Source organism: Pavona decussata, unplaced genomic scaffold (assembly GCF_977016875.1).
Source record: "Pavona decussata unplaced genomic scaffold, jaPavDecu1.1 SCAFFOLD_912, whole genome shotgun sequence".
Classification (NCBI taxonomy): Eukaryota; Metazoa; Cnidaria; class Anthozoa; order Scleractinia; family Agariciidae; genus Pavona; species Pavona decussata.
Genome location: NW_028145943.1, coordinates 922,366 through 936,061, shown reverse-complemented (window position 1 = coordinate 936,061; position 13,696 = coordinate 922,366). Strand labels below are relative to the sequence as shown.

The following is a 13,696-nucleotide window of genomic DNA, read 5'->3' as shown; positions in this document are numbered from 1 at the left end:
GCCGGCCGGCGGTTAGGAACAATAAGATTTTTCTCCTCTGGGAGTTAACTACCATTCTTATGCAAACTATGTGAGCAAATTTTTGTTTGTTTTGGCACCAACATGGCGCCAATGTAATCAACCTGTAGGTGGTTTGCCTTGCCGCCATGCTGGTGGACTAAACAAACGAAAACTTGCTCACACAGTTTGCATAAAAATGGTAGTCAACTCCCCGAGGGGAAAAATCTTATTGTTCCTAACCACTAACATGACCGCCATGACGTCACATGCAAACCATCAATACTTGTTTCGGATACTTCAAAATCTATCGACAGTTCAAGGATGTTTAAAGTTTTTATGGCTATATATAAGGCAGTTTACAAAGAAGTGTAGAAAGTTCCAAGTTCTTATTCTATTTTTTTTTTGTCTTTTTTTGTTTACCTCCAGAGAAGTGATTTCTAATTAAACATTTATTCGGAAGAAAAAAGTAAACTTTGCTACTGAATAATAATAGATTGAAATGACTTTAATGTTTATAACAAATATGGTAATCGTGAATGATAAACAACAGCAAGTCATAAACACAACATCTGTAATTTAATTTATAATACTAAAACTGGGGCGGATCTAGCGGGTGGAGGAGGGCGGGTGGAGGAGGGCGGGCGGGCGGAGGGGGAGGGGGGGGTTTCAGTCGAAAAAATCTTAGTAAAAAATACAAAATAAATAAAACAGGAAATAAAGCCTTCGTAATTTGATAAAGCCACAACAGAAAATTTGTCATTTATTTTACCGGTTGGAAACGTTCGTTGTTATTCACGTTTCTTCACGTTACTGTTGTTTGTCACTGTTCAGCATCATAACCTCAAATGTTTCAAAGGATATCTACAGACCTCCATGACGACTGAAAGGCTATCTGACTTGGCACTAATAAATATCCATCATAAGAAGCCTGTAGATTATGACGCTGTAGTTCAGCGATTTGCAGAACAATTCTCGCGCAGAATACTACTCGTGGATCCCGGTTTTTATGAAACATAAGTTTGTAAAGCATCAGCATGAATTCAACTCCCACGACATACATAGATTTGTTTATATAAACTACGACGCTCCTCGACAAGTGTTGATCTATTTTATCAATTTTTTTTTCATTTCGACACAAAAGTTTGCTTAAATTCCAGTTATGAAAACCCTTTGGTTTGCTCCCCAGAATGCTGGAAAACGCATTTCTGAGGGGTAAAATTTCTATATTTTCCGGAGGCGCCTCCCTCCGGACTCCCCTAGGTACTCCGGCCTTCGTTGGTCGTTTCGAGCCCCCCCCCCCCCCCCTTTATAAATCCTAGATCCGCCCCAGAAGAAATCCTCCAAACGCCAGAATGCAATTTGATCAAACTTTATAAACGCTAAATATGCATGTATGAGAAAGTGACGGGAACGTTGAATCTTCATAATTATCATACGACTCTTCTAATTTCTCGCTATGCTGTAACAGCACCAGCTTCAGAGCAAGAGTGGTCGTTCTTTGTTAGGTCACACGGTTGATCTGTGAGATCCATAGATTTCTTGAGCTTGCTCAATGCCTTCTGAACTCTCAGCGCTGCCAAGCGAGCTACAGGATGGTTCGCCCAACACCCTGCCATCAGCTTTGTCATGATTGAGAGAGGCTGTTGACGAATCAGCAGATTATGGTCAAAATCGAAACCGCACAATTTGAAATTTCACTGTCGCGTTTTTTAACCTAACTACTTCCTCACATCTAATTGGTTTAACGTACGTAAATAAAAATTTAGGGACAATTTTATCTCTCCACAACCTCAAGACTGTGATCAAACCCGGGAAGTTAGGAACCCTGCTGCCTCGTCTAATAAACCCCGCTTGGTTTTTCTCCTTCCTTAAGCTCCCGCTTCTCGCTCGTTCCCATGCTCTGTCAACTCGTATTCCGTTATAAAAAAGAGACGAAACTGTGGAGGAGGCACCCCACGTTATTGTTTTGCTTGCTTGTTGTTTTGCTTTTGTTTACTTTATTTTGTTTGTTGTATTGGCGGGTTTTATTTCTCCCGTGAACCGACCCTACGATCTCACAAGAAAACGGAAGAGCTGTGAGAAAGTTAGAGATATGTGGAAAACTCGCTTAAATGTAAGAAGCAGTAAACTTTGATTCAGTTCTCGGCATCCCAATTTCCTTCCTAGGACTTTACGTCCAGGAGAATTTTTAAGGCTCCGCATGCCACGATTTTCCGAAGTTAAAATTAAGACACACCTTCGGGTGTTTTGGCCAATTTTAAGAATTCTCGACCTGACATTACAATCGCAAGAGGATCTCCACCCGAATACAAACGAAGTACTACTTTCTTTACCAGCCTAAACTGTAAGCATTCCCTCTCAATTAAGCAGGTACTTTCTTTAAAAGTTAAATAAAAAATACTGACGGCAGACTGATCCCAACGGCGGAGGTGACGAGCGTGATAGAATAAACAACAAAGGCTAGAATAACTGAAATATATTTGTTTTTGCTGAATGAAAAAGAAAACTTGTCCAGCCCCCGAGGATGGTTTGTATTGCAAACCGAAATATCGGGCAAAATTTTTTTTTTTTTAAACAAATATATTTCAGTTTTTCTACACTTTGTTGTTTATTCTATCAAGCTCGTCACCGCCGCCGTTGGGATCAGTCTTAACATTTCGTTTCTACAACTTCTCCACTATCTAAATTTAGGAACCAAACCCATGTCATTGCAAGAATGCTCGCCGCACCCGGAGAAAACAAGGTTCTGCTAGAGGTTGTCCTTGTCGGGGAAATAATGGACTGTGTACCGAAGCTTGTCTTCGTCTGAGCTCCAAACCAAGCAGCCATGACGCGAAGTTCGAATTGCTTGCGAAGATTCCCTTCGCACGAACCTTTCGCCAGGTTGAGAAAATGCGATTTTCCAAATACATATCATGGTGATTTGCTCTCCAATATTTTGATTGATTTCTCCCGTTATTTTAGCCAACGCAGGCGCTTTCTTCCGTCCGATCCATACTGTTTTTAACCAAATGTGATAAAATAATATCATAGGATGAGCAAAAGCATACTCAGAAACAGGTTTTCAGTAAAAGATTGAAAATCCAATAAAACAATGGGAAGATTGAAGCGATTTCTAGATGTATTCGACGCGCACTTTTGATGTCAGGTTAAGGTGGACGCTTTTCAAACTGACAAAACTAGTGTCCAGGTCACAAAGCTTCTGTGCCCCTTTAAATAAAGTCATTTAATTATTTTATTTATCCAAAAACGACTGCGTGCGAGGCTATATTTCACCTGGATTTATCCACAAAAAGGCGAGTTATCTCAATCTTACCCTCAGCCATGTGAGCTGGGTATGGTTTACACTCTCACCTCATCTTGGTCCCATCTCGACGGTATCGACGGCCGCCTTTTTTCTGTCAACACAACTTTCTTGACTTCGTCAAAAGAGGGATCGCAAGGTAGCATATCAAAATAAGGCACTTGATACTCCTCACAAAGTCCAGTTTCTAAATAAAACAAAGAGCATACAGGTAATTAAACAGGTTTTCAATGAAGTGTCGTAACAAACAAACACAACAAAGTAAACAACACAATAACACAAGCTGAACTCGACGCAAATAAGAGTCACTGGCGTAAAGCGCGAGAAACGCCTGCGAGCAAGTCATGCAACTGGTTTTCTTTTGACTTCTAACGATTAACAAAGTTACATGACGTTTCTTTACCAATCACAGAGCTTAGTTAAGGGAGGATTTAACCTAAACGCCATTTTCCCGCCACTTACCATGGCTTTAATGAAAATATCTCGTTCCCGTTGCAAGCAATCCAAAAACTCTACACTCATCCCGTGAATCTGTATTGTGGGGTGTTTTGTGAATTTTTGGGTGATTTTTGCGTATATTTAGGAGGAGATAGTTTTTCTTGAAGGATTGGTAAAATTAACAGAAATAAGAAATATTGGAGATTTACTGAAGTTTTAAAACTAGAATTTTTAGTTAATAATTAATAGACGGACACCAAGTTAGTCCACTAGCAACCTGGGGTGCTCTTGCGTGGGTATCAACTGTCTGTTAGTGTTCCAAAAATCATTTTTTCTCTTCTATCCCTTCTTAAAACCTCTTCACTGAAATTTCATTCAAATTTAGGTAGAATCCCTCCTTAAGCAACCAATCAAACGCGAATAATTTCCGCGCACTCTCATTGGACGAAAACGCCACGTGGTACAAACTCGGACGGCGGCTTAGGCTACCAAACGACATATGTCGACCGATTTGACGTCCATCTTTTATTTTTTTACTTGAAAACGGAGACAAATGGTTCAAAACACAGATTTTTAAAAATGCTGTCTAAAGGTGGAGATTTAAGAAAACGGGATTCATCATTTATATGTGGACGGCAAAAATGGAGGTTTTCTAAAAAAAATGATGACGTAACAACATCGATAGGAGTCACTAGAAAGTGGCGTTTCAGATCGTTTTCAATACGGGTAATACGGGTAACATTTTCCTGCAACTTGTCGCACAGCAAGGACGTTGGAAGTTGCGACTGTTTGTTGCCTGTATTACCTCAAATTTTCATGTTGCAAAAAGTAGAAACCAACATGAAAATTTGTTGCGCGCGAAAGTGGTAATACGGCCAACAAAGATTCGCAACTTGCGGCGCAGCATTTGTTGTGCGACAAGTTCCAGGAAAATGTTGTCCGTATTACTTGGTCTTTACGTGTGGACACAGAAACGAGTGAAGACAGGTGGACGAAAAATATGCGTTTTTTACATCTTTGTTTTCGGGTATTAACGATTTAAAAGGATAGGTGTGGATGGGGCTTTTGCCAATGATCAATTTGAATTTGTTTACTGACAATCAAGTGCTGGCCATTTTGATTATTTTGCCTGGCTAGACCTCTTGTGCATATGAACGACGAGAGACGTAGTCGTGACTGGGCGCGAAGTTCCGCCTTACTGGCCTCCGCAAAAACGGACTTTGAGAAAGTCCACTGAGCTGTTGTTCTGCATGTTAAAACCAACTATACGAGTGGACAATTAAACTGCTTACCATCAGAACTACACCGCCTTGCGATCTCCCACAACACCAGTCCAAAGGAATAAACGTCCGCCATCTTGAACGCAGCAAAGTTTTTATAATTCAGCATGTTGCCTAACACTTCAGGCGCCATGTATCTTTTCGTCCCTACTCTTGTATCTCGCTCGGCGTCCACTTCTTCTGTTTCGGACGAGTACTTGACAGCGAGTCCGAAATCTGCGAGGCAACAAGTTAGGTTTTCCTTCACAAGGATGTTCTTGCTCTTGATGTCGCGATGTGCAATAGGAGGCTTGCCCTTTGTTCCTTGGATTTCTGTATGAAGGTGAGCCAATCCTGTCGATGCTGACAATGCGAGCTGGACCATGGTCCTCTTGTTGAGTGCGTGTGATTGCAAGAAGTCATAGAGCGAGCCATGCGGGTGATAATCCGTGATCAAGTACATGTGTGTCTGCTGATTTCTACCAATAATATCCGCGGCGATAAATCCGAGGATGTTTTCATGATGCAGCGGAACTGTCTCGTAGATTTCTGTCCCTCTCTTCCAAGAAGCTTCACAGTGTGAAAGGAATATTTTGACTGCCACATCTCTATCGCGCCATTTTGCCTGCCAAACTTCACTATACCGTCCCTTACCCACGCTCCTCACCAGGGACAGCTGCTTGGCAATTGTTCTTTGTACCTTGAAGAAATAACAACAACAATAACCTTAGTTATATTGCTGAAGCTTTTCCCGCCAAAGCGCACGCATTTATTGGCTAGTTCATAGTCACATGACATCTTACAATAGAACTGTTTGCCGCCAAAAGCCCATGAGCGTGTAACATGGCGACAACTATGACGTCAGAGGGTAACAGGGAACTGTCAACCGCGAATGTTGACCGTTTTTGTTTTAAACGTTTGATCTATTAAATTAATTTCTTTGGTCCCTCGCGAAACGAGTTAAATATTTTCCCTCGAATCTCAATGATTTCCGAGACAAAACATTGCACAGTGGAACCTCTCCTTACGGACACCTCTTTATTACGGACAGTTCACTTGGTCCCTGAGAGACCGAAATCCATATAAAGCCTGCCTCTCTAAAACGGACACCTCTATAATGCGGACACTTATTCCTGTCCCCTTGGTGTCCGTAATAAAGAGGTTCGACTGTACTAGTATTATCAAATACGTGTAACCGGCGCCAAGCGCGGGAAAACGCGTGCGAGCAAGCCACGATTGGTTTTGGGTTAACTTCTCATTGGCTGTGAAAGTGGCGCGAGTTTTATTAACCAATCACGGAGCGGAGTAAATTAAAACCGCGCAAACACGAAATACTTTGTACTGAAAACTGCGCTACGAAGTGTCGTGGCCTAATTCGTAATTCCAAATCGACGTGAATTGTAAGTAAAGTGAAACCCTGACATAACGAACCTCATGACAAAGTCCTCGGGTATACGAACTATACCCTATATACGACCAAAGTTACAGTGAAATGTATGGAAGAGATATAACGAACCCCACTAGAACGAAACCCCCATTACAAGAGGCCCAAACTTGAAATTTACTCCCATATAACGAATAGATGTTATCACGTGACAATTGTTAAATGTGAAAAAGATCAATGCAAGAGATATGGAAAATCTTTAATCCATTACAATCCACTGCGAAATACTGCACGCTTCGGTCAACAGCTTATCATATGCTGTCCATGGACAAGCGCTATAGTCACAACACACTGCGTTCGATTATATCGACTTTTGAAAAGTGTCAATTAAGTATTAGCCTGAAACCCTGGTTTCTCAAAGATTTCGGTCGTTTTCCCACAATAGTATAGTTTCGAATTCGCCAAGACCGCTGGATAAAAAAACAAAAGACGCATTTATACAGGGTTAGCCTATATCATTATATTACGTAGTTATTATCTTTTTTTTATATTGTCAAACACTTTTGTTATGAGCCTATGGCTCGGGGGACTGGGAGACCAACCCCGGTGTATTTCACATTAAATAAATTACTTAGTAATACTTACTTACTTACTTAATCTGAAGCAAAATATTCACAAATGTTAGCAGGAAAGTGCTGAATCCTCAAATAAAACAATACACAGAGTTATGAAAAGTTCATCTTCTCACTGGTATTTGTGAAATCAATATTTTTCTTCAGGTTGAGGCTAACCCTGTACAAATGCGTCTTTTGCGGTCTTGTGGTGAATTCGAAACTGGAATACTGATTTCGTCATTTCGTTTATAATGAACCCCAGCTATAACGGAAACACTTTCCCAGTCGTTTGGTACTACGTTAACAGTATCGGTGTTCCACGGTACAAAGCGGGAAATAACAATCTGTTTCTCTTTGATTTTCTCAGGGAGGGAAGTCTTGAATTGTCATCGTTGCGTTCCATCTTAATTTTTGAAAGTGCTTTGTATATTACATACTTACGAGAAGAGGTAGTCCTGCTCCACTACCAGCACTCTGGTCTAGCAAGTCATTCCTACCCTTTTCTGCATCAAGACGTACTAACGAAGGGTCATTGTTGTGGGATGCCCTACGGCTGCAGGAACAGAGATCATAAAAAAACAATTTAAGTGCATGTTTTAAAGTGCACCTAACCCCAAAATGTTTTTTTCTCTTAAATAAATCTTTACACCTGTTCGAAACATATTGGGCTATTTAGCGCCTTTTTATAACAAATCTTGACTTTTTATAGGCTGTAAAAGTTACGAAATCTAGCCATCATCTGTCCCATGACCGAGCTAGTAAGGGGCATGGGTCTATTCCTGAATTGACATCACAAACTGATTTGCATTGTATTAAGTCTTTGTGAAAATGCATGCAAATTAAGCAGTTTGTGACGTCAAGTAAGGAATAGACCCATGCTCCTTACTAGCTCGGTCATGGGACAGATGATGGCTAGATTTCGTAACTTTTACAGCCTATAAAAAGTCAAGATTTGGTTGAAAAAAGGCGCAAAAAGGCTCAATGCGTTTCACACGGGTGCAAAGATTTATTTAAGCAAAAAAAAATTTGGGGGTTAGGTGCACTTTAATCTGTGTTTGATTTATCACTGGCAAATCTTTGAACCAGTTGAAAATGTACAACATTTGGTTATCAGATGCAGCCGCAGATGCCTTAAATCACAGTGTGACGCGCCTTACTGTGGCCACCCAACAAACTTTTTTTTTTACAAGTTAGCCATAAACTACAAAACGACATGTTTTCAATAATTCGTTGTTGTGTCACTTGCCTGTTGGACTTTGCAAGGAGGCGTGACCGTTAATCAAACTTGCATACCCTGATTGGCTAACTTATGAAAAAAGGTAGTTGGGTGGCCACCAATAGTGTCAATCATCATGAAATTTCTCCTTTCAACATTACTACTTAATCAAACACACAGGTGATGAGAATACAGGGAATGATCACCATAGACAATGTCTTGATGATGAAATAAATTCCCCCAACTTGTACCATAAGAATATACAATAAACAGACAGAAGAATGTTCATTTTAATACTGGGGTTTAAAGAGTAAATGAAAGCAAAAAGCATGATCAGAGGATTACTTACCGGTGCCAAAGAAAGGCAAAGATTATAATAAACACGATGAGCAGAAAAAGTACACCAGCCGTCATGAAAACTTCTTTTAAGAGGAAGGAATCTGCTATGCTCGTCGGAGATCCATCTGAACAAAGAAACAACAGTAAAAGGAATCTGAAATAAGGGGGAGGGGCGGCTGGGGAGTATAGGTAGGGAGGGGTGTGTTAACTTTCAACTTTCAATCATGTAATCTTCACCAAAGAGTGATAGGGAAAGGGAAACTAACATGTGTGCCACAGGCCACCCACACAACAAGAGCTAAATGTAGTTTCTGCAACATGAAGCAACTAAAAGTATTGCTTAACTCTTAACTCCCCCTGTGCAATGAAATGCTACGAGTCCATCTAAGGGGTTACTCCAGCGGTATGTTGTTGGCATCCATCCTCGTTCCCAGGCCTAATAGCACTTGTTGAACAAGCCGAGCTACATGAGGACTACTGGGGATGAGGTTGGCTGGTACCCATTTAATATACACCTGATTGAAAAGGGGCAATTAATTCCCCTTTTATTATCACAGTAATTGGAAATTTTGATGTTGTCCAGGTAACAGAAATCCACTGACACTGCTGGAAAGAGTACTGTCACCATAAAAATGCCTGCAATTTATGGAACTTCAATCAATCACTCAAAAGGGAAATTCAGATTTGACTAGGAGTACGAGATTGAGTACGAGTAGGAATTTCCAAATCTAGTTTGCATGGTTTAGATAGCTGCTTGTCACACCAATCTTGTTTCTGGGGTCTTGTTATATGCTGGTAGACAATGGGAAGGAGCGAGAGTTCTGGGGATGTGACTGATTTGAAATCTGAAAGTCATATACTCGCACTTCATCACGCTCTTGTAGTCAAATCTGAAGGTCACGTTAATCTTTATTACAAGGTTAACTACCACTTTTTAAGCTAATTACACTGGTTAATTACAAGGTTAATTACCACTTTTTAAGCTAATTACACTGGTTAATTACAAGGTTAATTACCACTTTTTAAGCTAATTACACTGGTTAATTACAAGGTTAATTACCACTTTTTAAGCTAATTACATTAGCAATTAGTAGTGATAATGTTAAATGCGAGGCAGGCAATGAAAGGGAAAAATTAAATTAATACTGACAATATATTGACGAGATAAACATACACTTAATGAAGAAGCACAATATTTGAGAGATCAAAAGTACGTGCCCATCAAATGGGCAGCTTTACTTACACTTTTTTTCTGTTGGCTCAAGCATGGCTGCCGTAACATTCATGTTGCAGAAATTTGTGTCACAGCAAATCACCGCGCGATCAGTTCCAGTTTGACATATTATCTCCCTGTATGCTTCGTTTTTTAGGCAGCCTTTGGTAACCTCCTTCTTTCCTGGCCCTTTACTGTCTTGTTCAAGTAATGAGAAGCATCCAAAGTAGGTGGTGCACTTTCCTTTTGTGAGCTCGCATACTGTATTTTCACAGATACACTCTATCGTGCCTGTAGACAGGTGAATAAGAAAACAAAGGTGTACTATCATGTTAAAGTTTAACATAAAAAAATATTTTTATTGAATATTTTTCTGCGCCTTGCAATAGCATGCAGACTCTGAAGTTCAAGATTCAACCAACCGTTACGCTTTTCACTGCCATCAATCACTGCAATGGACCTCTTAGGAAACAATAACGTTTGGCTCAAAAGCATCAAAAGGTTCATGTTTTTGCTCTGTGATTGGCAGATTTCAATCCACTTGCTCAGTTTCTGTATTTTTATGCCCCCCTCCCCCGCCCCCCACCCAGTTATCAGTGGAATTATGATTGACAGCAATAAAATACGCAAATCATTAGCTGATTCCATATGTTGTTGAAAGGCGCAGTTTCGAATATTTTGAAACATGGTTACCATAATTATTTTATATGTATTACTTAAAATAGCCGTGGTGCTTAAATACAATTTATTTTAAGACTTTTCAATGACACTTATTGAGGGTGACATTTTTTTGGTGGGGTGGGGAGGGTGGTGCACATCATTAAAGAACTGCATTTTGAAATAAACCATGTTAACTACTATTTTTTACTGAAAAAAATTTATATTGACAACAACCTCACATTAAATGACACTGCCGTTCATTTGCTGTCAGTTTAAAAGTCAAACCGTTACCTCCACATTTTACTCTAACAATATGCAAATAAGGATTATTCAAGCACTCAAGTGTTCAGAATGTATGAGCACCAATGTTGCTGGGTGTAACACAAGCGAGCTCGAGAGCGAGGGTCGGGTTGAACTTTAACATAGAAAGTGTTTTTATTCACTGGATATTTTAACAAATATTTTGAAACATGGTTACCATATATAATTATTACTTAAAAATAGCCCTGTGGTGCTCATAAAATTTTTCAACTTCTCAATGAGACACTTATTCAGTAGCCTGCGTCACAGACGGACTATACCGTCTGTGAAGCAGGCTACTTTTGACGAGTAGGTAACAGGCCTGAAATAACAGTGTTTGTATGGAAATCCGGTGTCAAGTAACTTTCATAAAACATCGCTTCTGAAAAATTCATGAATTGGGAACTTTTTGTACTAGGAAAAGGATGTTAAGAGAAAAATTGGAGGGATGTAGCTGTGACAGAAAGCGTCCAGTCGTGTTTTGAACTCTCATACATTTGTCTCTAGCTCTATAGCGAACCAGCCGTGAACTGCTACTAAAAATAGGTGTTTTTTTTCCCAAAATCCTTTTCCTATTGCCAAAAGTTTCCAATTCATGAATTTTTCAGAAGCGATGTTTTATGAAAATCATTTGACATCAGATTTTCATACAAACACTGTTATTTCAAGCCTGTTTGCCTACTCGTCAAAATGGCGTCGAAAACCGTGGTAAGGCCTATTCCAGTGTTGTTGGACTTCATTTGGTGGTGGTGTGTACTGTAGTTTTTACCTCCCTTTGTCTACACCCTTTGTTGCCACAAAAGAAAATAAGATCCCTCCCAAACCAAACAAAAGAGATATTTGCCAAATAAAGCCACCCTGGCACCTTTTTAGAATTTTACCACGTTTTCGAGCGTCGAAACATGCTGGAACTGTCAACTCGCGTGCTCGCTCTGACTAAACAAAGCACGAATTTTGGCCATTTTCAAGGAACAATTGAGCTAAGCCACCGAACATTTATCAAAACATGGCACTTACCTGAAGTGGACACTGTAAAGGTCTTACTTAATATAAAAAAGAAGAAAATCTCTTTCATTGCAGCTGCAACCTTTTTGGCGCAAACCGTGCACAATCCTGACGTGACGCAAGCAGGCCTGGCACTAGCAAAAATCGCGGGCAAAGTTTCATTTTCGTCCCCAGAGCCTCTTGTCCCTCTTAGCCGGCGGGGCGGTTTAGAGGGCCAGGAGGCTCTGAAGACGAGAATGATAGGGTTTGTATTAAAAGACCTGTTCCGAAGTTCATAAAGTAACTGAGCCCTTGTTGACACATTGTACAAATTGCGGGCTGAATTGCGCAACAAGTAGTGAAGAAATTAACCCCATCGCTTGAAAGTTAAGATCGCATAAGAATTCGTAAGTTTGCCAACTTTGGTTACGCTTAATTGCGTAGTCACCGGATGTGACCGGTCAAAGGTCGCCCAAATTCCACGCAAATGTCTCCAGTTCTGATATGGCGTCCCCCAAATCCTAGCCTAGGCGCAAAGCCGCACAAAGCCGCAAGCGTTTCCGCTTGTGCGTTCTTCAAGTTACGGGAAGCAGAAAACTCCACGGAAGCGCTTGCTTCGCAGGTTACCCAAATTCATAAAGTCTCTAATTTTTGCAATTTAGCAACAGAACCTCAAACTTGGTAAACTGACTAATTTTAACACCTGCTTTATTTGATTTTTTTTTTTGTGATGGACTCCAATGTCTGATTAAATAACAATTTAAAAACTTGTACCCAGTCTCCATTTGAACTTCGGAACGGGCAATTACAGAAAAATGTACAAATGAGTTACCTCGGTCAGCGACCGTTACAGCCTGAATCCGAAAACGGCTAGGAATTTTACGCGAAAATAGCATGCACTTGCCCCTTACTGTATTCGTAGAGTAATTATAATAACTCAAGATTCCTTTCCAGAAAGATTTTACTTTGCGCATAGCCCCATACATTAATATATAATCTTGCTGTGCGGAAATCTTGTCCTTATATCGATTCTGGGGACCAATTCTATGAGTTTTTTTCTGTTTGTTTGTTTGTTTGTTCGTTTGTCTGTTGTCAAGGTCAGTCCTTTGACTAAGGGACTGGTCATGAAGTACAAGGGTGGGGGGGGGGGGGGGTGGGCTGTGAAAAATTGCGGGTGGGTCACTAATTTTTAACACGTTAAAAGGGTGGGCCACGGAAAAAAATGCACTGCATTAGGGCTGGGTCGTGTTAAATTATTCACATATCACCACAAACGTTAGTAGAATCTGCTTTTCAATAATATATCCAATTTTTCACATTAATCCAACTTTATATGACAACAGGAATTTACATATTATATTTTTTTCCATTTATGTACAGTCTTTGTGTTCATAAACCTTCACTTATATCATTTCAAACATCTTTTTAAACACCTTCTTCTACAAATCATCTTTAGTCATCTTCACTACTACCATCACCCTAAGAAGCATTATCATCCTCCTCCTCCTTCTCATCATCATCATCATCATCATCATCATCGCCATCATCTATAGCACCCAATACAACTTGTGACACATTTGCTTTGATTGTTTCAATAGAATCTACTGTAAATTGACCTTTACTTATTAATAGTTTTAGCCAGCGACCATCTCTCTTTTTTAAGCTGTTAAGGCCTATCGCACTTCAATGATTGGAGGTTATCACATCACCTTAAAGATGACGAGTGACTGATTGCGGAGAACACTCTCTCACAATTTTTCTCTGCTCTTTCACGGCGTCGCTTAATGGCTTTTGTTTTTTTTTTTTTTTTCTTTCACTCTTCTCTTCTTTGAGACAAATGTTTCTTTTGCAAAAGGATACATCCTTTTGTGCTTTTCTTTATGGGCCTCTGCTCTAGTCAGAGTCTGATCAATGTTACTCTCCAATTCCGCAATCGTTCCCAAACATTTTTCATTAAAACGATGCCCACACTCTTGCCCAGTGAT

At 40.0% G+C, this 13,696-nt stretch overlaps 1 protein-coding gene across 1 annotated transcript; it reads right to left on the bottom strand.

Annotated features, from left to right (window-relative positions):
* Nucleotides 1-658: 658 nt before the first annotated feature.
* LOC146448531 (bone morphogenetic protein receptor type-1B-like) lies at nt 659-12,024 on the bottom strand. Its single transcript, XM_085102541.1, has 7 exons — nt 11,745-12,024; nt 9,798-10,058; nt 8,565-8,679; nt 7,441-7,552; nt 5,035-5,701; nt 3,355-3,491; nt 659-1,640 (listed from the first exon to the last, which is right to left on the bottom strand). The coding sequence occupies exons 1-7, from the start codon at nt 11,800-11,802 to the stop codon at nt 1,455-1,457; spliced, it is 1,536 nt and encodes a 511-aa protein (XP_084958667.1). The 5' UTR covers nt 11,803-12,024; the 3' UTR covers nt 659-1,454.
* Nucleotides 12,025-13,696: the final 1,672 nt, after the last annotated feature.

Bases quoted from the DNA above. Each gene is read 5' to 3' on its own strand.
- LOC146448531 (XM_085102541.1), bottom strand. From the start codon at position 11,802: ATGAAAGAGATTTTCTTCTTTTTTATATTAAGTAAGACCTTTACAGTG. The intron at 8,680-9,797 runs GTAAGTAAAGCT...TTCTTTGTTCAG, and splicing joins TGAGCCAACAGAAAAAAAGT to ATGGATCTCCGACGAGCATA. The intron at 5,702-7,440 runs GTAAGTATGTAA...TATTTCTTCAAG, and splicing joins GAGCAGGACTACCTCTTCTC to GTACAAAGAACAATTGCCAA.